Source organism: Aotus nancymaae, unplaced genomic scaffold (assembly GCF_030222135.1).
Source record: "Aotus nancymaae isolate 86718 unplaced genomic scaffold, 86718_ANA_hifiasm-v0.15.2.pri h1tg000003l, whole genome shotgun sequence".
Classification (NCBI taxonomy): domain Eukaryota; kingdom Metazoa; phylum Chordata; class Mammalia; order Primates; family Aotidae; genus Aotus; species Aotus nancymaae.
In genome coordinates this window covers 73,195,962-73,222,690 of record NW_026988414.1, presented here as the reverse complement: position 1 = coordinate 73,222,690, position 26,729 = coordinate 73,195,962, and the positions used below count along the sequence as shown (strand labels likewise).

General features: G+C 48.6%; 1 protein-coding gene across 2 annotated transcripts; it reads right to left on the bottom strand.

Annotated features, from left to right (window-relative positions):
• Positions 1-2,572: 2,572 nt before the first annotated feature.
• LOC135275116 (cytochrome P450 1A1) lies at positions 2,573-7,651 on the bottom strand. 2 transcript variants are annotated; one of them, XM_064376516.1, is made up of 7 exons: positions 7,503-7,651; positions 4,335-5,188; positions 3,675-3,801; positions 3,500-3,589; positions 3,284-3,407; positions 3,051-3,137; positions 2,573-2,858 (listed from the first exon to the last, which is right to left on the bottom strand). In XM_064376516.1, exons 2-7 carry the CDS (start codon positions 5,157-5,159, stop codon positions 2,573-2,575), a joined length of 1,539 nt encoding a protein of 512 aa, XP_064232586.1. In that variant the 5' UTR covers positions 5,160-5,188; positions 7,503-7,651. The 2 variants fall into 2 exon arrangements, with proteins under 2 accessions (XP_064232586.1, XP_064232587.1); XM_064376517.1 differs by having other exon boundaries at positions 4,335-5,185.
• Between the last annotated feature and the right edge of the window lie 19,078 nt (positions 7,652-26,729).

The following is a 26,729-nucleotide window of genomic DNA, read 5'->3' as shown; positions in this document are numbered from 1 at the left end:
GTTTATGTATACAGCATAAATGCAAGTTATTGAATTAATTTATTTATTTTGAGACAGAATCTTGCTCTGTCGCCAGGCTGGAGTGCAGCGGCACAATCTCGACTCACTGCAACCTCACCTTCCCGGATTCAAGCTATTCTCCTGCCTCAGCCTCCCAAGTAACTGGGACTACAGATGCACACCACCACATCCAGCTAATTTTTGTACTTTTTAGTAGAGATGGGGTTTCATCATGTTGGCCAGGCTGGTCTCCATCTCTTGACCTCGTGATCCGCCTGCCTCGGCCTCCCAAAGTGCTGAGATTACAGGCATGAGCCACCACGCCTGGCCAAGTAATTGTTTAAGTAGAAAATATAAATCAGTAGGACAATGAGCACCAAATTTCTTATTCCCGCCCCCCAACCCCACAAAGCAGGCTGCTACAACTGACTTTGGCTTGCTTGCTCCTTGCAGTAGCCTGAAGCTCCTGATGAGCAGGAGCCAGTTAGCCCTGTCAGAAAGCACGGTGCATGAACAGCAACTGCTGGCCACCACGCAATGCTTTAGGAAGAAAGCTGGTCTGGGGTGGGGTAGAGAGGTCACCTCCCAAAGTGCATCTCCCTTCAGCCCCTTAGTCAGAACAGCTCCTGGCTATGTGGGTCCAGCCTCTGCCATACTTCACATCACCACCACTCTGCCATCCCAGATGGACAGGGGCTTTCAGCATTGAGATGTGGGTTCTAATGTGGTTCTAGAACCTAAACCAGGGCATGAAGAGTGAGGAGCAGATCACAACTGCTGAGCTAAGAACCCCTCTCCCCACAAAACTGTGTCTGCAGCCTATCCTCTTGGACTTCAGCATCTAATGCTATCAGTCCCAAGTGAGACTGCCTCGCATCCTTCAAGGAAGGCTTGGCTCAGATAGCCTCAAGACCTGGAAAACTCCCCCAGTGACCACTCCCCCACCCAGTCCCAACCCCAGCTCTGGACCCCACCTCTTGTACGCATCTGTCTGTTAGAGCCCTGATCACAATGAATTGAATGATGTGTTTATGTGTCAGTTTCATCAGCCATTTTGGGAGGTTCTTGAAAGCACGGACTGCATTAGATTCACCTGATACCCTTATTGCGTGGTTCAGAGAATACTCTTCATCGATTTGTGATAAGTTGGAGAGGGAGTAAGTCAGCACAGTGATGAAGAGTCATGTCCTGGCCGGACAAGGTGGCTCATGCCTATATTCCTAGCACTTTGGGAGGCTAAGGCGGGTGGATCACTTGAGCTCAGGAGTTTGAGACCAGCCTGGGCAACATGGTGAAACCCTAGCTCTACAAAAAATACCATGGTGGTGTGTGCCTGCGGCCCCAACTATTCAGAGGCTGAGGTGAGAGGATCATGTGAGCCCAGGAGGCAGAGGTTACAGTGGCCAAAATGGTGCCACTGCACTCCAGCCTGGACAACCAAGGGGGACGCTGTTTAAAAAAAAAAAGAGTCTTGTCCCTCAAACAGACTGCCCAAGTCCAGTGGCTTCACCTCTTCACTGTCACCTCCTCTTCTTCCTCCCCACAGTCAAACGAACACAGAATGGGTTCAGGGTGAGTATTTAGATGAGTGATGAATCATTTAAGATTTAAAAAATCTCCACCTATAGGACTTCTGAACAATCTCTTTATTTAGCTCAGATAGTTGTTCTTACACATTTTTGGATACTTGGGTTAGAATTTTCCCTATTACATTAAATCAATGGTTCTTAAGCTCTTATGCGAACATGCAAGCACACTGCAGGCTAGAATAGAAAGGCTGTTGTGTCCAAACATTAAAAATAGACATTTTATTACAAGGGTGTAGAGAAGGGAGACCAATAGAAGGCAATTGAAATACCACCCCCTCCCTCCAGCCCCACTCCTGGTGCCTGGATATGTGCACTCCCTCTGCGCTCTGCTCCCCTTAGACACAAGTCCTCAGCTGCTCCTGGACAGCAGCACGGGTCTTACAAGGCCAGAAGGCAGCCCTGTTTGTTCCTGCCTGCAGAAAGGGCGAGGAATGTGATGTTCCCAGGAACTGTGTCCTAGACCCATAGGTTTAGATTGCTCAGCCTAGTGCAGGCAGTGAGACTACATCTGCGCCAGTATCCTGGGCTGTCTCTTCCCTTCTCTCTCGGCGCTCCCAATTATCAAAGATTGGACAGGGTCCTGATGTGGCCAGCTCTAACCGTTGCTCAAGCCCGTCAGCACCCCCACAGAGCCAGCTGGCTGCTGGGCCCAGGAGCTCCCAGAGAGCTCTTCAGAGCTCCTCAGGGGCCTAAGGACCTCCTAACCCTAGCAGGCCTCCTGCCTCAGGCACAACTTGGGAAGGCTCCATCAGCTCCTGTGTGGCCCTGCTGTACCTGTTGTCTGTGGTCGGTATGCAGAGGCAAGTCCAGGGTAGGGGCAGGCAGGATCCCTCAGGCTTGCCCATAGCCCAGACAGCAAAACTGCATTCAGATCAGTGTCTATGAGTTTCAGGCTGAACCTTAGACTGCCTGGGCCAGCCCACTGGTCTGGCTGCCCAACCAGACCAGGTAGACAGAGTCTAGGCTTCAGGGCTCTCAAGCACCTAAGAGCGCAGCTGCATTTGGAAGTGCTCACAGCAGGTGTGCTTCATGGACAGCCCATAGATGGGGGTCATGTCCACCTTCACGCCCGGTGGCACGCTGAACTCAACCCGCTGCAGCAGGATGGCCAGGAAGAGAAAGACCTCCCAGCGGGCAATGGTCTCCCCGATGCACTTCCGCTTGCCCATGCCAAAGAGAATCACCTTCTCGCTCAGCACCTTGTTGACACCACCATCGGGGGTGAGAAACCGTTCAGGCAGGAACTCAGATGGGTTGACCCATAGCTTCCTGTAAGCAGAGGGAGGCAGCTGAAGTGGCAGGCTGGGGCTCAGAAGCGTCAAGTGGGTGGAACCCCAGTCCCAAAGGATAGAGGACAGGCAAGTGGCCCTCGGACCGGAGGATCAATGCAGTGATTGTATTAATGACGTATAAGAGCTTAAGAGGGTGGACCCAGCCTTTCCTCTGCACCTCTGAACTTACTCGTCATGGTTGATCTGCCACTGGTTTACAAAGACACAACGCCCCTTGGGGATGTAAAAGCCTTTCAGACTTGTGTCTCTTGTGGTGCTGGGGAGAAACAAAGCTCAGTCAGGCTCAGCGGCAACAGGCAAATCTCCCTGTCTCCCACGCCATGTCCCTCCCATTAACCCTAATCAGGTACGTGGGCTGGAGTAAGGCCAGCGTCAGACAGCAGTGGCCTCGTGGGGCCTCACCTGTGGGGGATGGTGAAGGGGATGAAGGAGGAGTGTCGGAAGGTCTCCAGGATGAAGGCCTCCATATAGGGCAGGTGGGATCTGTCAGACAGCCGGGGCCGCCGCCCCCTGCCAATCACAGTGTCTGCAGAACAAAGGGAACAAGGTGAATTCAGGGGCTGCCTAGACCTGGCCAGGACCCTGGCACTCACCCCTTTAAAGGGAGCCACTACCTACCTAGCTCCTCCTGGATCTTTCTCTGTACCCTGGGGTTTGTCACCAAATACATGAGGCTCCAGGAGACAGCTGTTGTAACTGTGTCAAACCCTGGACAGGGTAGAACAGACGAAGTTAGGCAGGTGGCAGGTCAGGGCACTTGAGCACAGGAAGGACACAATGGGGTGGCTCATACCAGCTCCAAAGAGGTCCAGGACGATATTAATGATCTTCTCATCTGACAGCTGGATATTGGCGTTCTCATCCAGCTGCTTCTCCTGACAGTGCTCAATCAGGCTGTCTGTGATGTCCCGGATGTGCCCCTTAGGTAGGGAAAGTCCACAGGTGAGCAAAGATCTCACACCCAGAGCTACCTCTCCATCCAGGTCTGGTTCTTCACTATCCATAGCACGTCAGTTCAGGAGGTGATGCTCCCGGAGGCTGTTGTCCCAGCTTCTCTGTGCTTACTACCTTAGAATGCTGCTAGCCCCAACTCAAGGGACATATGACACACAGAGTCTTGTACTGTTATCATCTGGATGTGCTCTTTATCTTTGATGAGGCCAGGAGGCCAACTCTTTAACTCTTCCTGGCTCCCTCAACAACCGCCCCAGGGTGCTGCACGTGATGGCTGTTCAGTGGCTATCGCTGTCTGATGGAAGCAGGGAAGCGTTAGTTAAGATAAAGTTCTATTTCCCTGCCGAGGAAGGAGAGCACTCCACAAATGGCTTCAAGATCCCAGGTTGAAACCTCCCTGAGAACTTGCCAAGCCCCATGCAGTTCCTCTTACTTCTGACCTCCCAGGCTCTGACCCCATCTGCTTCCCACCACCCACCTGCCTCTCCCCAGCCTGTACCTTCTCAAAGGTTTTGTAGTGCTCCTTGACTATCTTCTGCAGGAAGTTGTAGAATTTCTCATTCAGGTCCTTGAAGGCGTTCAAGGAAGAATTGGGCAGGTAGCGAAGAATAGGGATGAAGTCAGCTGGGTTTCCAGAGCCAACCACCTCCGCGAAATTATCACTCAGGTTGACTATGCTAAGCAGTTCTTGGTGGTTGTGGTCATAGAGCTGGCCAAAGCAAATGGCACAGATGACGTTGACCACTGATACCATCACATACCTGTAGGGGTTAAAGCGCCCAGGCCCTGCCATCAGCTCCTGCAACCTGCTGATCAGGGCCTCAGCCTCCTTGCTCACATGCTCCTCCAGGTAGCAGGAGGATGAGGAGGTCGGGTCAGAGGCAGTGGAGAAACTCTTGAGGCCATTCTGGGCTAGGCGCCGGCGGGCAGCCCACACGGGTCCAGAGTCCAGGCCGAAGGACATGCTCTGGCCACCAGTGATGAGGGTGAAGCTGTAGAGGTCGGGCCGGCCCTTGAAATCGTCGCCCTGCCGCACCAGGGCCTGCCGGATGGTGTCCAGGCCGCTCAGCACCACCACGGGCGTGGAGCCAATGCGGATCTGCAGCACGTCCCCGTACCGCTGGCTCATCCTCGTCAGCGCCAGGTGCGGGTTCTTCCCCAGGGTCAGCACGTGCCCGAGCAGGGGCCAGCCCCATGGCTCTGGTGGACTTTTCAGGCCTTTGGGGACCCGAGGTCTTGAGGTCTTGATTACCCAGAATACCAGACAGAAGATGACAGAGGCCAGGAGAAGCTCCGTGACCGAGACGGAGATTGGGAAAAGCATGGTCAGTGTAGGGATCCTGGGGGTGGCTGCTAAGAAATAGGGCAGGAAGAAAAAAAATCAAGCCATCAGACTGGGGGATGAGGGGAGCCAGTATCCTAGAATGTCAGCCTGCAGCCTGCTGGTCAGGGAAAGGGGAAGCCTTCCACCTAGAACTGCTCTCTGGGCATGAAGAAGAGGACAAGGTGGGGAGAAGTTGTTTGTTGAGCTACCGCTGTGAGCTAAGAATTTCACAGTCCTTCTTCATTCACCCCGGCCACAAATCTATGAGGTAAGCTGCAGTGAGGCTCAGAGAAGGTACGTAACTTGCCCAAGATCACACAGCCAGAAAGTGTTGGATGCAGACTCCCAAGTCAAGTTGCCTAATTCCAGAATGCCTTCTCTTAACTGCTGTGCCGATCTAAAATGACATCTTTCAACATCAGTCTGTGATTTCCATATGGTACCAGTACTTCTATTTACTTCACATTTTCCTAAAATCAACTTTAAATATATCCACGTATCATCATAAACAATATCTGTGTGAAAGTACAACTTTGATTTTTCCCCTAACACATTAAAATAAACACATATTCAATGTGTATCACCCCAAGTCTTACCCATCACACTTAAGAAAACCATGTTCTCGGGGGAATTAAGGATCATCTGCTCCTTTAGCCTCATTTAACGTTTGGAGGAAGTGACCCCTGGAAGCAGCACTGACTTGCCCAAAGTCCCTCAGCAATCAGTGACAGAGCCAGGACTCAGACTCCTTAGGGACACTTTCCTGGAAATGTCCAGCTGCTGTCACATGTACCTCCCTTTGAAGAGTGGTCAGATGAATGAAGGAATTTTCCCAGAACCCTCAGTTCTCTGATGCTCAATCTCAAGACGCAGGAAATCCCACCAGACGGCAGGACAGAGTGAGGAAGAAATAGGGGACAGGATGGCCGCTTCCCAAACCACATTGCTCTCAGCCTCAGCTCTCTGAGTTCAACTGACTCACACTTTAAAGGCAGCTGGAGACCAGCTAGATGGAGTGCTTTAGTCAGAAAACTCCAGACCAGGGTTTTTGTTGGGCTCAATTCTCAATGAATGGTTTGGACCTCCCTCTTTTGCAAGTTACCTGAAAGCAGAGAATAAATGGAAGGTTCCCAATAGGCTGTAAGAAAACCCCAGACTGGAATAAGGGAAATCAGGAGTGGATCTGAACTGAAAGGAAACTGGAGCAATACTTTCTCTGTAAGTGTGACCTAGAAAAGGTGCATAAATTCATAAACCACTCTCTCCAACACATCATCTGTCTGCTACCCTGGACTGGAGATCAGTAGACCCAACATTCTAGTCAAAGTGATCTTGGACTGAACATTTTACTTTTCTGGGGTCCCATTTCAATACCTGAGAGAGGGTGAGAAGAGATCTCTCAGTTCATAGTGCCCAGCAGGATCGGAGGGAAGAGAAGACCCAGATTTGCTGTGGGGAATCTTAAAGTCTTACCAGTGACGTTCCCACAGGAGAACCACACTAGACAGGGAGATGTATGGCTCCTATCATAAGTATTATAGAGGGAGGGAGGCTTCCTGGAGGGGCTGAATCTCAAGCCACACTAGATCCCTGAGTGAATGGGGGACAGTGCCAGGCTTTGGTGTGCCATGGCATCCCCTTCTGCACAATGGGTGTCCAAGGACCTGCAGCCTTTGTAAGATGGTAGGAGCCAAGGGAGATGTGACTGGTGAGTTTTTAGGGGCTGGTATTTCCAGCTCCCTGCAGTTGGCAATCTGTCACCCTGATTGTCTCCCACCAAAGGACAAAGGAGACAGCCAATAAGATAGGAAAGGCCTGGGACTTTTGCACAGATCGGTCTCTCTTGTCTGGCTGTCTAGGACATCTCAGCTCTGAGAAGCACCCGTTGGGACAGTAAAATCTGCCAGGGGCAGCTTCTTGGCTAAGGCAGGGTACAGCTGGTAAGAACCCAGCCCACCCCCTCCATCCACGCTGTCCACCCAAGGAGAAGCCTGTGTCATCAGAAAGCCTGAGGGAGGGGTTGCACATATTCCAGCCTGCCAGGTGGCCTTGATGGGGAAGCCTCAAGGTGAGCAGGGAGTCACTAGGGGATGGAGCTAAAGCCTGGGTCCTGAAGTCCTGAATGAGATGTCATCTGTATCTAGAGGTCTGGTACCAGCTGTGGGATCATGTACAAGTCCTCCGCTTTCCCTCGCCTCAGTTTCCCCATTAGGGGGCTAGACTGCCTGGTCACTAAAAACACCTTCCTCCCTCTTGAAGGTGCTAGACAGGTAGCTACCTAGGAAGTCCTGGAGGCACCAAATGTTCCTTTTATTGGCAAGCCAGAAGCCCCCCAGCACTCACCTGTGGCTGTAAGGAGGTATTGAGCTGAGCTGGAAAGAGTGGACTCTTGGAGGCTGGGACCACAAGGATCAGGGAAGGTTCCAAGGAACTGTCACCTTCAGGGTGAGGGTGAAGGCATTGCCACCTTTATAGGCGGGCTCGTGGCCATGGCCACGCCCCCTTCCCCCAGAGCGCGCAGAGATGGATGGAGGGAGGAGCAGCCTGAAATTGGCTGGTCTCTCTGGGATAGGAGGAAAAGGTGGGGGAGGGCAGGGGAGGTGGGCAAGGACCCATTCTTGGACGCCTCATCTCGGTGCCTGGACGTACAGGGGTGGGGGCCGGGGACACCTGGAAGCCCCAGTTCCAAGGCGCCCCAAGGGCAGTGCAGGACCCAGCCGAGGAGCGGGTTTGAGGGAGAAGTCCCAGGACAGCCCGAAGAGAGGGTACGGGAAGCTCCATCCTGGGGCGCTGGGACTCCTCTTGGCCATGTCTGCACCCACCGGAACACTGGGCGAGCAGATGCCTGCTCGGCGCTACAGCCTACCCGGACTCGGCAGGCGGGGGCGGGGCTGCGCGTGGTGACCTCCTCCCCGGGGTTACCGAGTCCCGGCTCGCGTGAGAAGCGCTGCGACCCCGGCCCTGAGGTCACGGGGGCCGGAAGGCCAGAGGCGCCGCGGGGCTGGCGGTGTCCCCCAGAGCCCGGGACTAGCAGAGGTTCGCGCCTCTTGACTGAAGGACTGGAATGGATGGCGAAGGCGCCGCCTCTGGGATCACCTTAGTCCCGATGCAACCCGGGGTCCGTCCAGCCGGGACCCACCGGCCCTTGAGGGTCCCTCCTGGCTCCCGGGGTTGCTAGTGCTTTCGCTGGCGGAGCACAGAAATCCGGGGGCCGGCGGCCGAGGAAAAACTCTGGGGCCCGGGGACCACGGAGGGGGCTCCTGACGCGAAGCCCCCACCCCACCCCCGGGTAGCTCGCGTGCGCCAGCGACATCCTTCTAGGGGCAGAGGTCAGGCTGCCCGTCCCCGCCCCACCTGGCGCGGGGGCGCGGTGCCCAGGCGTTGCGTGAGAAGGGCCGGAGGCCCGCGCAGCCACCCGGCCGCCCCATTCCCCTGCCAGGCTCGGGTCCCGCAGTCACGCGAGGGGGGAGGGAGTCGGGGCGGGGCTCTTAAAGGGCCAGTCTCGCTCGCGGCGTGGGGTTAGGATGGAGGGAGAGGAACCGTCGAAGGCTGGCGAGTGCGCGATTGGATAGAGGGGTGCGGTGCAAAGGGTCCAGGTTTGCGTGCGGCTTCTGCCTGCGAGGAGAGGCAGCCTGCGAGTGTCCGCATTTTTGATCCACCTCCGTGGCAGGTCACGAAACCCCAGCGCTGCCTGGCACAGCCTGGCTGCCTGCCTCCGAAGCTTCCCGCCCTCCCGAGCCTTCCTGTTACAGGGTTTCCAGGAAAAAAGTCGTATTTGCGCGTTTAGCTCAACCTGGCCCCAACTAACATCATCACCCGCCATCCCCAACTGCTCCCCAACCCGATGGCATCACCATCCGTCTCTGGTCCGGGCCAGAAAACAACCCCCTCACCTCCCATTCCAGTCATATGCCGCCTCTTGCATTGCACAAATATTTACTGAGCAACTACTATGTGCCAGGAGCTGTTCGGAGGCGCTGGTGACTGACAGACAAGGAAAAAGAGCTAATAATATCACTCCTGATCTCGTGGAGTTTCCATTCTGATGGAGGGGGACAAGTAATATGCCCCCAAATCTAGAGAATGTCAGAGAGTAAAAAGTGCTCTTGAAAAAACTAAACAGAGAAGGGATGAGAATTATGTGAGGGAAGATTGCAATTCAAAACAAGGTGGTCAGGGAAGGCCTTGCAGAGAGCGGCGGGAGTGTGGAGTCAAGAATCGATGGCACAGATACCTAGATAAAGAGTGTACCTGGGCAGGTGTGGTGGCTCACCTCTGTAATCCCAGGACTTTAGGAGGCTGGGGCAGGAGGATCACCTGAGGTCAGACATTCGAGACCAGCCTAGCCAACATGGCAAAACCCCGTCTCTACTAAAAGTACAAAAATTAGTCAGGCGTAGTGGTGCTTGCCTGTAATCCCAGATAATGGGCGGGGGTGGCTGAAGCAGGAGAATTGCTTGAACCTGAGAGGTGGAGGTTGCAGTGAACTAGTGTGCTGAGATCCCGCCACTGCACTCCGCCCTGGATGAGAGAGTGAGACTTATCTAAAAAAAAAAAAAACGAAGAAAGAAAGAAAGAAAGCAAGCAAGCATGCAACTGGCAGAGGGACTAAGCAAAATCAAAGCCCTGCCCCCCATAATGGTTCTTGAAGGAGAGAGCAGTACCAGGGATGTGCAGAGGTCATGTGACTTGGGAGTTCTCCTGGCACGTAGTCCAGGGGACGGGATGCCCTTGAGGGACAGTGCCCTGCCCCATGTGCAGGAAGCACTCCATTGAGAAACATGAGCCTTCCTCTGTGCGGGATAGAGACGTGGCTGGGGTGTGAGAGAAGCAAGATCAACCGGGCCACTGTGCTGAGGACAGGAGGCACGTTTCTCCGCTTTGGCATCTGGCCAGCCCCACTGCCACAGCTCGTCCAGGGCCCATCATTGCTCCCTGGAGTACTTAGTCTCCGCCTAGGTTCCCGTTTGCCTTTTGCTCCTTCCAGTTCCTTCTCCACCCTGCGGCACCCTGTCAGAAATGAATGGTCCTGTCAAAAATGCAAAATCTCATTCTAGCACCACCTTGCTTAAACCCCTTTGGTAGCTCCCACCACTCTGAAGGTAGGAATGAGAATCTTTAGCAGAACCTACCAGGTCTACCTGCTTCTAGTTCTAGTGCCTTCTACCTTGAGTCTCAGATAAGACATCACTTCCTCAGATGCTTTTCTGGATTCTCCCTGCAGAAAATTAGGTTTCTTCTGATCACTGTATCCAGCACTTCTCTATAGTAATTCTTAGGACGTTGGACACTTGCTATGAACCCAACGCAACCTGCTACTCCTCTCTGTGTGCTCTAACAAGGAAAACCAACCTGCAGGAAATTAACCTGATAAGCCAAGTCCAGGCAAGATATTAATAACTGGTAAAGGAGTTAGACATAGCTATACTATACATAGGCCAAATGGCAAGAGAGATGTTGAAAGCAAAGTGCTGATGCTATAAAGGTGGAATTTAGGCAGCAAAACAGGCAGCAGACTAGGGAGGTATTACTGGGCTTTCTCAGCATCTTTCCAATCGTTCTACCCTCTGCATCTTTGACTCAGCCTGAGAAGCTTCATGGTACCCAGGAGAACTGTGTCCTTCAATCCTATTTGGAGCTAGGGCCACAGAGAGAACCACCCTGTGTGAAAGCCATGGCAAGGAAGTAGAGAGCAAGGCACTGTTCGATCCTCCAACCTGCTCTGCAGCACAACCTCTTCTTCAGCTTCCCAGGGTCCCCACCAACGCCCCAGCTCTGGAGAATCATGGCAGCCTGGTCATCAGGACTGGAAGACCATCCAGTGCTGGGGCTCCCAACAAGTGACCTTTCTCCCAATAGAAAATCCATTGCTTTAGGCCGGGTGCAGTGGCTCATGCCTGTAATCCCAGCACTTTGGAAGGCTGAGGCGGGCGAATCATGAGGTCAGGAGTTCGAGACCAGCCTGGCCTACCTGGTGAAACCCCGTATCTACTGAAAATACAAAAAATAAACCGGGCGCGAGTGGCGGGCACCTGTAGTCCCAGCTACTCGGGATGCTGAGGCAGGAGAATTGCTTGAACCTGGAAGGTGGAGGTTGCAGTGAGCTGAGATCGTGCCACTGCACTCCAGCCTAGGTGACAGTACGAGACTCTGTCTCAAAAAAAAAAAAAAGTCCGTTGCTTTGTTTGTATTCTCTAAGAGGCTCTAGACTCCTCAAAAATTCATTAGCTAATAAAGTCAATTCCTCTCTTACTTCTTAGGTGGAGAGATGGGTGCCAGAAAAGAAAAGGCCCAGGTACACATGGCAAATCAAAGCAGAGCCTGGAACTCCAGCCTCTTGCTTCCAGGCCAGGGCTCTTCTCACCATAAGTTATCATCCCAGACTATGAGTGAAGCCTGAGGGGGCCAAAGGTAGATAGACTCAGCCCCTGGGCCAGGGCCCCCCACCTCTCCATACCCGTGGGCTGGTGCACTGGGGTTATAAGAGGTGTCGCACGTCTCATCACCAAGCCCTGTCATGGCTAATAGCTCACGGTAACAGGAAGGGGGCCCTCACTGAGCACTGGGCAGAGAAGAGGGAGTCAGGCAGGAGGTTAGAGGACCTTGGCCTGGAGCCGAACACCCAATCATCCTGGGTCAAAGTTTGTATGCCTTTGCGTGAGAAGCTCTTTGGCTAGGATTCCCTAGCAATCGATACCAGGAGCAGGGGCAGAAGGGCTGGGAAGGGGAGAGGGCTCTGGGCTGGAGAGATGGAGATAGCTGAGAGGGCTTAGCCCAGCAGAATCATCAGCCTAGGGCTTTCAGTGAGCCCTGCTGAGGGCTGTGGGAAAGGGGGACTCCTGCCCCATGGTAGAGATGGGAGCCATACCCCAGACAGGCCCTGTGATGAGTCTGGAGGTGCTGTGGAGGTGCTGCAGGAGATGTGAGGAGGCTGGAATAGGAGGGGTGTTAAAGGGATGCTCCAGAGAGTGGCGAGCTAGTCTGAGGAGCACAGGAAGGGCATTCCTAGCACAGGGAAGAGGCTCAGCGTGAACAACAGATGGTAGTGGGAGGCCGGGGGGCAGTTTGGGTGGATGTGGAGAACTGGGAATTGTCTCCCAATGTGTCCTCTTCCCACCCAGCCACCCTCTTCTCCTCCTGAGATCTGAGCCTGAGCACCTTCCCCTCCTCTCCTGCCTGTGCCCAGAGAGCCAGAGAGACTGAGTTTGCGGGATGCAGGGCTCAGATGGGGCAGCTCTTGGCTCCCTGGCTCTTGGCTGCTATTGTTAGGGTGACAGCACTTTCCCAGGACAGTCTAAGTCTATTGTCCCGGCAGAATTGTTAAAAGTGCCCTCTTTCACTCTTAAAAGATCCAGGCTTGGATAATAATAAGCTATGTAGTCACCCCAATGATGGCGGGCATCTGCAGGTTTTGGGGGCCCAGCATCTGTTCTCCAGAGCTTCTTTTGGCAATACCACATCCATGGTCCTTTTGGGATCACCCCACCCTCACGCTCAGCCAATAGGGTTGCTGGAGCTGACCCTCCCAGGCCAAGCCAGTGAGAACCCTATGAGAAGGTTTTTTTGGCTTGTTTTTCCCCTCCCTGTCTCACTCTGTCACCCAGGCTGGAGTGCAGTGGTGCAATCTTGGCTCACCGCGACCTCTGCCTCCTGGATTCAAACGTTTCTCCTGACTCAGCCTCCCAGGTAGCTGGGATTACAGGCATGCACCACCACACCAGCTAGTTTTTTTTTTTTTTTTTGTATTTTTAATAGCGACAGGGTTTCGCCATGTTGGCCAGGCTGGTCTTGAACTCCTGACCTCAGGGGATCTGCCTGCCTCAGCCTCCCAAAGTGCTGAGATTACAGGCATGAGCCACCACGTCTGATCTAGTCGGTGGTATCCTGTTATAGCAACAGACATGCTCCCATGGTCTTTGCCAAGGAGGTAGCCTATTCAGATCCACCGGGGTGTCCAGCCAGTGAGGGCCACTCAGCCAACTTAAGAATCCTTTTCCAACTCAACTGCTCCATCACTTGAAGACACCCAATAGCCCTTCCCTTGCAATCTTGATTTTTCCTCCTTAGTACTCACCACGCCTGTTTTGTCTAGGAACCTCCATCTTCCTTTCTAGAACTATGCACTTTAGAGGACGCTGACCCAGCTCCAGCCTCAGAGAGTGGGTCTTGGCTGATCTGAACCAGTCATTGTGGTCCTGGCTGTCTTGCTGGTGATTTGATTAAACATAGATCTGTGACACAATTCTGGCCAATGATATGTAGAAAAAAAATCTCCTCGGAGAACTTTTAGGAGAAGGTTTCTTCACTCTTCAAAGGGACACATGAGAATGAAACTGACCCCTATCTCTCACCGTATACAAGAATCAAATCAACACGGATTAAATACTTACATCTAAGACGCCAAACTGTGAAATCACTAAAAGGAAACATTGGAAAAACTCTCCAGGACTGGACAAAATTCCTCCTTTTCCTCCTTTTTTTTTTTTTTTTTCGGTAGAGATGGAGTCTCAACTCTGCTACCCAGGCTGATCTCCAACTTCTGGGCTCAAGTGATCCTCCTGCCTGGGTCTCACAAAGTGCCGGAATCATAGGCATGAGCCACCTCGCCTGGCTTGGACAAAGATGTCTTGAGCAATATCTTACAAGCACAGGCAACAAAAGAAAAATGGACAAATGAGATCTCATCAATTTAAAAGACTTCTGCACAGCAAAGGAAATAACAAAGTGAAGAGACAGTCCCCAGAATGGGAGAAAACATTTGCAAACTACTCATCTGACATGGGATTAATAATTAGAATATATAAGGAGCTTAAACAACTCAATAAGAAAAAAATCTAATAATCTGGTTTTTAAATTAATCCTGCAAAAGATCTGAATAGACATTTCTCAAAAAAAATACAAATGGCAAGCAAGCATATGAAAAGGTGCTTAACATCACTCAGAGTAATGCAAATCAAAACTGCAATGAGATGTCCTCTCACCACAGTTAAAATGGCTTTTGTCCAAAAGACAGCCAATGACAAATGCTGGAGAGGTCGTGGAGGAAAGGGGACCCTCGTACACTGTCGAAAATATAAATCAGTATAAACACTATGGAGAACAGTCTGGAGTTTCCTCAGTAACTAAACTCAATAAACTAAAAATACAGCCCAGCAATCCCACTGGTATGTATACACCCAAAAGAAAAGGAAAAGGAAATCAGTATATCAAAGTGATATCTGCACTCCCATCTTGACCGCAGCACCATTCACAAAAGCTAAAATTTGGAAGCAACCTAAGTGTCCATCAACAGACGAACAGGTAAAGAAAATATGGTGCATATACACAATGGAGTGCTACTCATCCATAACAGAATGAGAGCCTGTCATTTGCAGTAACAAAGATGGAACTGGAGGTCATCATGTTGAGTGAAATAAGCCAGGCTCAGGAAGACAAACTTCACGTGTTCTCACTTATTTGAGAGCTAAAAATTAAAACAATTGAACTCATGGAGGTAGAGAGGAGAATGATGGTTACGAGAGGCTGGGAAGGGTAGTGAGAGCAGGGAGGGAGTGGGGACGGTTAATGGGTACAAAATATAGTTAGATAGAATGAATAATATCTAGTATTTGATAGCATAGCAAGGTGAGTATAGTCAATGTATAGTCCCTTTTAACACTTCTGATAAAGACATACTCAAGACTGGGCATTTTACAAAAGAAAGAGGTTTAATGGACTTATAGTTCCATGTGACTGGGGAGGCCTCATAATCATGGCAGAAGGTGAAAGGCACATCTCACATGGTGGCAGACAAGAGAAGAGAGCTTGTGCAGGGAACCCCCCCTTTTTAAAACCATCAGATCTCATGAGACTTATTCATTATCACTAGAACAGCACAGGAAATACCTACCCTCATGATTCAATTACCTCCCACCAGGTCCCTTCCACAACACATGGAAATGCAACATGAGATTTGGGTGGGGACACAGCCAAACTATCAGTCAACAAAAATTTATCGTATATTATAAAATAACTAAAAGAATAGATGTCTGTAACACAGAGAAAGGATAAATGTTTGAGGTGATGAATATCTCATTTACTCTGATGTGATTATTATACATTGTATGTCTGTATCAAATTATTGTGCCCCCAAAACATATACACCTACTATGTACCCACAAAAATTAAAAATTAAAATTAGGCTGGATGTGGTGGCTCACGCCTGTAATCTCAGCACTTTGGGAGGCTGAGGCGGGCGGATCATGAAGTCAAGAAATCGAGACCATCCTGGCCAATAAGGTGAAACCTGGTCTCTACTAAAAAATACAAAAATTAGTTGGGTGTGGTGGTGCATGCCTGTAGTCCCAGCTACTTGGGAGGCTGAGGCAGGAGAATTGCTTGAACCTGGGAGGCGAAGGTTGCAGTGAGCTGAGATCTCACCATTGCACTCCAGCCTGGCACCTGGCAGCAGAGCAAGCCTCTATCTCAAAAAAAAAAAAAAAAAAAGACAAAAAGTAATCAGACATGGTGGCATGTACCTGTAATTCAAGCTACTCAGGAAGCTGAGATATAAGAGTCACTTGAATCCACAAGGCACAGGGTGCAGTGAGCTGAGATCATGCTACTGCACTCCAGCCTGGGCGACAGTGAGACTTTGTCTTCAAAAAAATAATAATAAAAATAAAATAAAATAATCACAAGGCATGGGTAGTTTTTCTGAAAGGGGGATATGTGGCAAGAGATACACTCTTGTCTCTCTGGCCTTTGTCAGGTCTGGGTGATGTGATGGCCAGAGCTACAGCAGCCATCTTGTGACCACAAAGGAGCCAGCATGAGGGGGAAGCTATCTTCAAAGCTTGGTGGTGCAAAAATGTGGAAAGATCCTGCATTTTTCAGGATCCTGGCAATAAACAGAGCGTCCACTCAAACTGGGTTACTAGGAGGCTTTAATAAGAGGACTATTTACAAAAGTGCAGGCAGAGCATAGAGAAACTAACCCATGATAATGTAGTACCATCGGACTAGTAACGGAGGGGAGCCCTCACCACCTTGGGCCTGAAGGAGCAAGGGGCAGGAGTCTTTTCCAGAACCCAGAGAGATGATATGAGGAGAGGAGAGCTGCCTGGCAGCTGTCTTCACAAAGAGGGTCTGGAGGGAACAACCCTGAACCCATCCTCCTCTTACCCTCCCATCTCATGCCAGTGCCTTCCATTGGCTGAATCCAACAAGAAGCCAGTAGGTGGGGAGCCCAGTGACAATATGCAGAGGTCCGCCCCCCGGAACACAGAGCCTCGCGGAGTGATCTGGAGGACAGAGGGTTTTCAGCACTACCTGGGCCTGTAGTTATCTTTTTCATCTGTTTGGCTGCATGCTGGCAGTCTCCTCCCTGAAGGCAGGACCTGTCTTACTGCAGTAAGTCTCCTCCTAGAACAGCGGATGGCTGCACAACTTACACTCAAAGAATACGGCTGAGCACCCACCATGTGGCAGGCACTGTACTAGAACTCTAATGAAGCCGGGTGTGGTGGCTCACGCCTATGATCCCAGCACTTTGGGAGGCTTAGGCAGGAGGATTGCTTGAGCCCAGGAGTTTAAGATCAGCCTGGGCAACATGATGAGACCCTATCTCTACAAGAATTTTTTTAAATTAGCCAGGGATGGTGGCGTGTGCCTGTGGCCGCAGCTATGCATAGGGCTGAAAGGGAGGATCGCTTGAGCCTGGGAGGTCGAGGCTGCAGTGAGCCATGGTGATGCCACTATACTCCAGCCTGGGCAACAGAGCAAGCCTCTCTCTCTCTCAAAAACAAAAATCAAATGAATAAAACAGAGCATGTCTCAGTTGTTCACAAGCTGGAGAGGGAAAATAAAACCGAAGCAATATGGCACCATGGAGAGAGATATGCCCAAGGAAGGAGAATCTGACCAGAGTAGGGCCCTGGAGGAGGTGGGCCTGGTACTAAGGGTTGAAGGACTTGTTTTAATGGAGAGGTGACGATGCTTTGTCATTAATGCCTCATAATATTGCAGTATGATAAGTATCTCTAACCCAAAAGCAATGCATTTCCTTGAGGGTGTTTGTTGAAAGGGGAAGTGGTTGGAAGGAAGGTTGGGGTGTTCCCCAGACAGAGGGAACATCATGTGTGCATGCAGAAAGACAGAACACCAGAGAGATTATAAGACATCCCTTCTGGCTGGTGGGAAAAATGTGTGAGGAGGAATGGGTGGGAAACGAGGTGAGAGAGAGTAGGAACTGGCTGCTATGCTGAACCGAGGAGTTCAAGCTTTGTTCTGAATGCCTGAAGAAATTGCTAAGGGTTTTTGATTAGGGATCTGACATGCTCAGATTTGCAATTTCAGAGACTTCACTTGAGTGACCATGTGGAGTGTGGATTGGAGGGATGAGGGGGCAGGAAGCATAGAGCTTTGTGTGTGGCTGCTTAAGTGTAAAATTAGGCCAGGTGCGGTGGCTCACACCTGTAATCCCAGCACTTTGAAAGGCTGAGGTGGGTGGATCACTTGAGCCCACGAATTTGAGACCAGCCTGGGCAACATGGTGAAACTCCATCCTTTTTTTTTTTTTTTGTGACAGAGTCTCGCTCTGTCGCCAGGTGCCAGGCTGGAGTGCAGTGGCGCGATCGGCTCACTGCATCTTGCCTCCTGGGTTCAAGCAATTCTCCTGCCTCAGTCTCCCAAGGAGCTGGGACTACAGGTATGTGCCACCATGCCCAGCTAAGTTTTGTATTTCAGTAGAGACGGGGTTTCACCATGTTGGCCAGGATGATCTCAATCTCTTGACCTCATGGTCCACCCACCTCAGCCTCCCAAAGTGCTGGGATTACAGGCGTGAGCCCCCGTGCCTGGCGAAACTCCATCTTTACAAAAAAAAAAGGGAAAGAAAAATACAAAAACTCAGCTGGGTGTGGTGGTGTGCATCTCTAGTCCCAACTATTTTCAAGGCTGAGATGGGAGAATCACCTGAGCCCAGGAGGTCAAGGCTGCAGTGAGCCAAGATTGTGCCACTGTATTCCAGCCTGGGCAACAGAGTGAGACCCTTATTAAAAAAATGCAACCCAAAACAAAACAAAAAAAACTGATATTCACCTCATAGGGTGGCTATAAAGCTAAAACAGAGATGGTTCATGTTAACCATGAAATCATCAATAAATCTTAATGTATTATTCCTTGCAATTTCCATAAAACCAATGCAGGAAATGCCCCCAGGCAGAGTCTTCCTAAAGCTCTTGTGCAGGTTAGCATTCTTACTTGTGAACATGAATTGATTCAATAAATATTTTTCTGAATAATTGTTCCTCAGAAACTATGGGGAATTGGTTCCAGGACCTCTCCCTAGCCATGGATACCAAAAATCTATGGATGCCAAAGTCCCTGATATACAATGGCATAATATTTGCATATAAACTATACTTTAAATCATCTCTAGATTACTTGTAGTATCTAATACAAAGTAAGCGCTATATAAAGAGTTGTTGGCAGGGTGCGGTGGCTAATGTCTGTAATCCCAGCACTTTGGGAGCCCAAAGCAGGTGGATCACCTGAGGTTGGGAGTTCAAGATCAGCCTGAACAACATGAAGAAAACCCATCTCTACTAAAAATACAAAATTAGCTAGGCATGGTGGCACATGCCTGTGATCTCAGCTACTTGAGAGGCTGAGGCAGGAGAATTGCTTGAACCCAGGAGGCGGAGGTTGCGGTGAGCTGAGATTGTGCCATCGCACTCCAACCTGGGCAACAAGAGCGAAACTCCATCTCAAAAAAAAAAAAAGTTGTTATACTGTATTATTTAGGGAATAATGGCAAGAAAAGTAAGTTTGTACATGTTCAGTACTGATGCAACCATCCATCTGTTTTTCCGAATATTTTCCTTCTGTGGTTGGTTGAATCCATGGATATGAAACCTACAGATATGAGGGCCAGTGGTATGGCTCTGTACCAGCCCCTGCACTGGAGACTAGAGATGGGAAGAAAAGCAGAGGCTGCCTTGACCTTCAAGGAGCTCACAGTCCAGAGGGAAGACGATGTTATGGATGCTGCTGAGGAGGGCAGTATGGAGGCTGTGGGAACTGGGGGGGGCTCAGACCCAGCCAGTGTGGTGACAGCTGAGCAGGGTATAAAATGATGAGCTGAGTGGCCAAGGAATGCAGGGTGGGGAGAAGGTTTCAAGTAGAGGGATCAGCATTGGAGAAAGACAGTAAAGGTGGAGGCAAGGGTGACATGGTGGCCAACAGAGCCAGAGAGGTGAGCAGAAACTGCTGCTAACACCTTTGGGTGCTAAGCAAAGGAGATGGTTTTTATCCTGAAATCTATGGGGAATACTGAAGGACTTTTAAAAGGGAAGTAATCAACATACCTCCAGAGTGGCTCAAATGAAAAAGATTGAAAATATCCAGTGGTGGCCGGGCACGGTGGTTCACGCCCGTAATCCCAGTACTTTGGAAGGCCGAGGTAGGCAGATCACCTGAGGACAGGGGTTCGAGACCAGCCTGGCCAACATGATGAAACCTTATCTCTACTGAAGATACAAAGACTAGCTGGGCATGGTGGTGGGAGCCTGTAATCCAAGCTACTGGGGAGGCTGAGGCAGGAGAATCATTTGAACCTGAAAGGTGGAGGCTTCAGTGAGCTGAGATTGTGTCACTGCACTCCAGCCTGAGTGACAGAGCAAGACTTTGCCAAGAAAGAAAGAAAGAAGGAAGATACCCAGTGGTGGTGAGGATGGAAAGCAGCTAGAGCCCTCATACACAGCTGGTGGAGGTATAAACTGGTTTGACTCCTCAGGAAAATTGTTGTTTTTTTTTTATTTGTTTGTTTGTTTTTGAGATAGGGTCTCACCCTGTTGCCCAGGTTGGAGTGCAGTGGCATGTTCTCGGCTCACTGCAACCTCCTTTGCCTCGGGTTCAAGTGATTCTCATATGTCAGTCTCCCAAGTAGCTGGGACTATAGGCACACACCACCATGCCCGGCTAATTTTTGTAATTTTAGTAGAGACAGGGTTTCACCATGTTGGCCGGTCTGGTCTCAAACTCCTGAGCTCAAGCGATCTGCCTGCCTCAGCCTCCCAAAGTGCTGGGATTGCAGGTGTGAACCACTGCACCTGGCCAGGAAAGTTGTTTGGTAGAATCTACTAATGCTGGACATTCACCTATCCTATGACCTAGCAATTCCAGTCTGAGCAGCAAACATGCATTCAAAAGCATGTTCAAGAATGCTTCTGGCCAGGCATGGTGGCTGACACCTGTAATCCCAGCACTTTGGGAGGTTGAAGTGGGCAGATCACCTGAGTTTGAGAGTTTGAGACCAGCTTGACCAACATGGAGAAACCCTGTCTCTACTAAAGATACGAAAATTAGCCAGGGGTGGTGGTACAGGCCTGTAATTCCAGCTACTTGGGAGGCTGAGGCAGGAGAATCGCTTGAAGCTAGGTGAGTTGAGATGGTGCCACTGCACTCCAGCCTGGGCAACAAGAGCGAAACTCCATCTCAAAAAAAAAAAAAAAAAAAAAAAAAAAGAATGCTTCTGACAGCAGGGCTCATCTTAGCCCAACACAGGAAACAACCAAAGTCTCAATCAACAGCTGAATGAATGAATAAGGTGTTGAGGGTTCATGTTCTAATGGAATGCCATGCAGCGATGAGAATGAACTATAACTACACCCAACATTGTGGATGAGTCACATCAAAATAGAATGTTAAGTGACAGAACCAGACACAAGAGTATACACTGCCCACTGAAATGTATACTTAAAGTGGTTAAAATGGTAAATTAGAGAGAGATCCAAGATGGCTGATCACTAGCAGCTCGGGATTGTAGCTCCCAGAGAAAACGCACAGAATGAGAGGATGCCACACTTTCAGACAAATTTTTGTTACCCACGGACAGGAAGATTCCCAGCAGAGGAGCCCCACAGGTCGCCAGGGTGACTTTTGTGGCTGGCATTGTGGTTTTGCCGGCGCTCCGGCATGGCGGTTCTTGGTGCAGAGTAAACGGGACTGATCGATGTTTGGAGCTCCGGGAAGGCAGAGTCGCCCATTTACCTGATTGAAGAAGGGACTCAAGAGGGAAGCCAGACCGGAGATTCCCGGGCAGAAAAGCACCACGAATCTTGATGCCGCTGTTTTGGCCAGCGCAGTAGATTGCTCAGATTTCGGCGCTGGGAATCAACAAGTTGGACGTCCACTCAGAGACCTAATTTGAAAGTAGGCAATTACAAAGACGACAGGTGGATGAACTTACAATGATGGGAAGAAACCAGCGTAAAAAGGCTGAGAATACCCAAGATCAGAATGCCTCTCCCTCTACAGGGGATCACAAGAGAACAAGGCCTGATGGAGAATGAATGCGTTCCATTAACAGATTTAGGCTTCAGAAAGTGGATAATAAGGAACTTTAGTGAGCTAAAAGAACATGTTCTAGCCCAATGTAAAGAAACTAAGAACCTTGAAAAAAGGTTTGATGAAATCCTAACGAGAATAGACAATTTAGAGAGGAATATAAGTGAATTAATGGACCTGAAGAATACGAGAACTCTGCGAGATATGCACAGGTTTTAACAGTCGAATTGATCAAGCAGAGGAAAGGATATCAGAGGTCGAAGACCAACTTAATGAAATGAAATGAGAAGACAAGAATAGAGAAAAAAGAGTAAAAAGGAATGAGCAAAGTCTCCAAGAAATATGGGACTATGTGAAAAGACTAATTTACGATTGATAGGTGTACCTGAATGTCATGAAGAGAATGAATCCAAGTTGGAAAATTTTCTTCAGGAAAACTTTCCTAATCTAGTAAGACAGGACAATACTCAACTCCAGCTAATCCAGAGAACACCACAAAGATATTTCTCAAGTAGAGCAACTCCAAGACACATAATCGCTAGATTCACTAGGGTTGAAATAACAGAGAAAATTCCAAGGGCAGCTAGAGAGAAAGGTCACGTTATCCATAAAGGGAAGCCTATCAGACTCACAGCAGACCTCTCACCAGAAACCCTACAAACTAGAAGAGAGTGGGGGTCAATATTCAATATCCTCAAAGAAAAGAATTTTCAACCCAGAATGTCATATCCCGCGAAACTAAGCTTTATAAGCGAAGGAAAAAGAAAATTTTTTGCGAACAAGCAAGCACTCAGAGATTTCATCACCACCAGGCCTGCTTTACAAGAGCTTCTGAAAGAAGCACTACAGACAGAAAGGAACAACCAGTGTCAGTCGTAAATGCCCCAATCAAAGACACAGACAGGTAAATTGAATAAAAAGTCAAAACCCATCGGTACGCTGTATGCAGATCTATTTCACAAGCAACGACATACAAAGACTCAAAACAAAGGGATGGAGGAAGATTCACCAATTAAATGGAGAGCAAAAAAAAAAAAGAAAAACAAAAAAACAGGAGTTGTAACTTTCATCTCTCACAAAATAGACTTTAATAGTAACAAAGACTAAAAGAAACAAAGAAGGACATTACATAATGGTAAAAGGATCAATGCAACAACAGGAGTTAATGATTATAAATATATATGCACCCAATACAGGAGCACCCAGATACATAAGACAAGTTCTTAATGACTTATAAAGAGACCTGGACTCCCGCACAATAATAGCGGGAGATTTTGACACCACATTGTTAATATTCGACGGATCAACGACATAGAAAATTAATAGGGACATCTATGATTTGAACTTAGACCTGGAATAAGTAAACTTAGTGAATATTTATAGAATTCTCCACCCCAGGTCCACAGAACATACATTTTTCTCAGTATCACATTACACCTATTTTGAAAGTGACCACATAATTGGAAAATTGGAAGTAAATCACTCTTCAGCATTTGCATAGCATTTCACAGACTTAAATGAAATAGTAGTTGCCTGTTTGTTTGTTATTTTCTTCCCTTATTCCTTCCTGTCTCCGTTGTTAAGCACAATTATTGGCATAAAAGAGTTTTTTAATACCTATTTTTAGATTGCATTCCAGCCCAGGCAATAGAGCAAGAATTCTGTTCTCTCTCCCCCTTTTTCTTTCTCTTTCTTTCTTTTTCTCATAAAATAATAATAATAATCTTTTAGCAAAGTTACTTAATTTCCAACCATTACTCACACCTTCACTGTAAGATTTCTGTTTCTTGGTAGAAAATAATGATAGCAAAACTTTTATCACCATTTACTCTGTGCTAAGTAGTATTCTACGTACTTGGCACACTTTAACTCATTTCATTTTTCACAACAAAACTGAAGTAGATGTAGCTTATACATATGTTACAGTAGAGCATAGTGAGACACAGAAACATTAAATAATTTCCATAGGTTTGCAGAACGACTAAGTGGCAGAACCAGGCCGGGCTGTCTCAGGGCCTGTATTCTTAATCACCACACTTTGCTGAACACATAGCAGTAGTTCCCAGTTCTGGCTGAGTACTGGAATCACCTGTGGCCCAATCTCAACCTAGGCCTAGGAATTAGAAGCTCTGAGGGTGGGATCCAGGTATCACTTTTCAAGAAAAGGGGTGACATTTACCACTGTGCTATGTCTTTGGCTCCAGAAGTTTCATTTTCCTCATATTATTGTTGACAAAAAGATCTCTTTAACTTTCTAAAAAAAAAAAAAGGTAAATTAAAAAAAAATGTAATAGGGATGGGGTCTTATTATGTTGCCCAGGCTGGTCTTAAACTTCTGGAGCTCAAGCGATCCTCTCATCTCAGCTTCCCAAGTGCGAGGATTACAGGTGTGAGCTACCATGCCTGGTCCTACAATATTAAATGTTATATTATGTGTATTATTTCACCACAACAAAAAACATATGGGGGGATCTTAGAACTGTATAACACAAAGTGCACCTTAATTTAAACTATAGGCTTCAGTTAATAATAATGTATCAGAGGCTGGGTGCAGTGGCTCACGCCTGTAATCCCAACACTTTGGGAGACCAAGGTGGGCGGATCACCTGAGGTCAGGAGTTCGAGACCAACCTGGCCAACAAGGTGAAACCCCGTCTCTACTAAAAATACAAAAATTAGCCAAGCATGGTGGTGTGAGCCTGTAATCCCAGCTACTCAGGAAGCTGAGGCACCAGAATCGCTTGAATCTGAAAGGCAGAGGTTGTAGTGAGCTGAGATCTTGCCACTGCACTCCAGCCTGGGTGACAGAGCAAGACTCCATCTCAAAAAACAAAACAAAACAAAACAAAAAAAACAGAGAGACAGAGTCTTGCCTGTGGCCCAGGCTGGAGTGCAGTGGTGCAATCTCGGCTTACTGCAACCTCTGCCTCCAGGGTTCAAGTGATTCTCCTGACTCAGCCTCCCGAATAGTGGGGACTACAGGCATACTCCACCACACCTGACTAATTTTTTTGTTTTTAGTAAAGATGGGGTTTCACCATGTTGGGCAGGCTGGTCTAGAACCCCTGCCTCAGCCTCCCAAAGTGCTGGGATTGCAGGTATGAGCCACTGTGCCAGGCCTGAGCCTCTGTCTCAAAAAAAAAAAAAAAAAGAGAAGAAGAAGAAAGAATGTATCAACATTCATCCATCAAATAGATGAATATATTACACTACTGCAAGATGTTACTAATGGGGAAACTGCAGAGTGGGGTTGGTAAGTGGGCACTTTTACCTCTTTCATCATACTTTTCACTCAGTTTTTCTGTAAACCAAAGACTGCTCTAAAAAAACATGTATTAGCTTTTTAAAATTCCTTGGCTGCCCCCCAAAAGTGTATCTATGGCATGATCTCATTTACATAAAATACAATAACAAACAAGACAAATCCATGCAATAGACGTTGGGGTCATGAGTACCCTTGAGAAAGGAACACAGTGGGACTTCTTGGGTGCTCGCGATGTCACAGCCAAGAGGAATCCAAAGAGACATGATGACTAAATGTCACGTGATATCCAATGAGTCTTAGAACAGCAAGAGGACATTTAGGTAAAGCCCAAGGAAATCTAAGTAAAGCGTAGACTTTAGCTAATTAGAGAGAGAGACAGACAGACAGACAGAGAGAAAGAAAGAGTCAATTTTCTATGAAACGTAGCCTAACTCCAAACCTTAACCTTTTTCATTGAGTCATCCGAGGTCAATTGAGATACAGACAGGAAACAGCTCTCCTCTTCTCTCATTCATGGCCTTCAAACATGCTCTGTTCCTCTGTTGGATTCCCCATCCATGCCCTTTGGCGTCTCCATAGGTTGATGCCACAGTTTTCTCGTTTTCAGGGATAAAAAAGCTTGCTCCAGTCTAAATCAAAACTTCCCTCTCACATCCACGCCAGGCATGGTGGCTCACACCTGTAATCTCAGCACTTTGGGAGGCCAAGGCAGAAGGATTGCTTGGGCCCAGAAGTTCAAGACCAACCTGGGCAACATGGCAAGACCTCCACTCTACAAAAAAAAAAGTTTAAATAAAAAATAAGCCAGGCACGGGGGCACACACCTGGGGTCCCAGCTACACAGGAGGCTGAGGCAAGAGGACTGTTTGAGCTCACTGAACTCCAGCCTAGGTGACAGAGCAAGACTCTGTATCTTAAAAAAAAAAAAAAAAAAAGATAGAAAACTTCCTTTTCACATCCAATTTAAGCTTGTCCTCATCCTCCTCTTATACCTGACTAAGCTCTGGGTCCATATTAAAGACTCCTTTAGTACGTCAAGCATCATATATCTTCACCTAAGTCCACGAATAGCTCACATTTCTCATATCTATTTTCTCTTGATTTATTGATAGAAAGGTATAATTTTTTTTAAATTTTGTGGATACATAGTAGGTGTATGTATTTATGGGGTACATGGAATGCTTTGATATAGGCATGCAATGTGAAATAAATACATCATGGAGAATGGGGTCCCAGCCCCTCAAGCCAGGATAAGCCTTTGAGTTATAAGAGATCCAATTATGCTCTTTAAAGGTGTACTTTTTTTTTTTTTTTGAGATGGAGTCTCACTCTGTCACCCTGGCTGGAGTGCAGTGGCGCAATCTTGGCTCACTGCAGCCTCCCGAGTAGCTGGGATTACAGGCATGCGCCACCACGCCTGGCTAATTTTTGTATTTTTAGTAGAGACAGGGTTTCCTCACGTTGGCCAGGCTGGTCTCAAACTAACCTCAAGTGATCCACCCACCTCGGCCTCCCAAAGTGCTGGGATTACAGGTGTGAGTCACCACACCGGCCTAAAGGTGCACATTTTTTAACAGAACCATTCAATAGGAGGTTGCAGGCATCATGACATTTCCATGCCACAGCACGAATCTCCTAAGAATAAGGATAGACTCCCACATACCATGACACTCTGTTCACACCAAAAAAGATGAATATTTATTCCAGAATATCACCTAATCTCCAGTTCATGCTCACATGTCTCCAGTTGTCCCAAAAATGCCTTTTGTAGATTTTTAAATTTTTTGGTTAAATGCCACATCCAATCGAGTTTCATGCGTTGCATTTGGTTACGTCTCCTGGTCTTTTTGCAAGGGGGGCTCTTTAGAATGTAAAATCCTATCATCTCTTCTTTTCCACTTGGGGACTTGGGCTGAAAATCAGAAGTGGCTAGAACGTGCCCATCTACTGTTTGGTCTCACAGGTTGTCGGAGGGT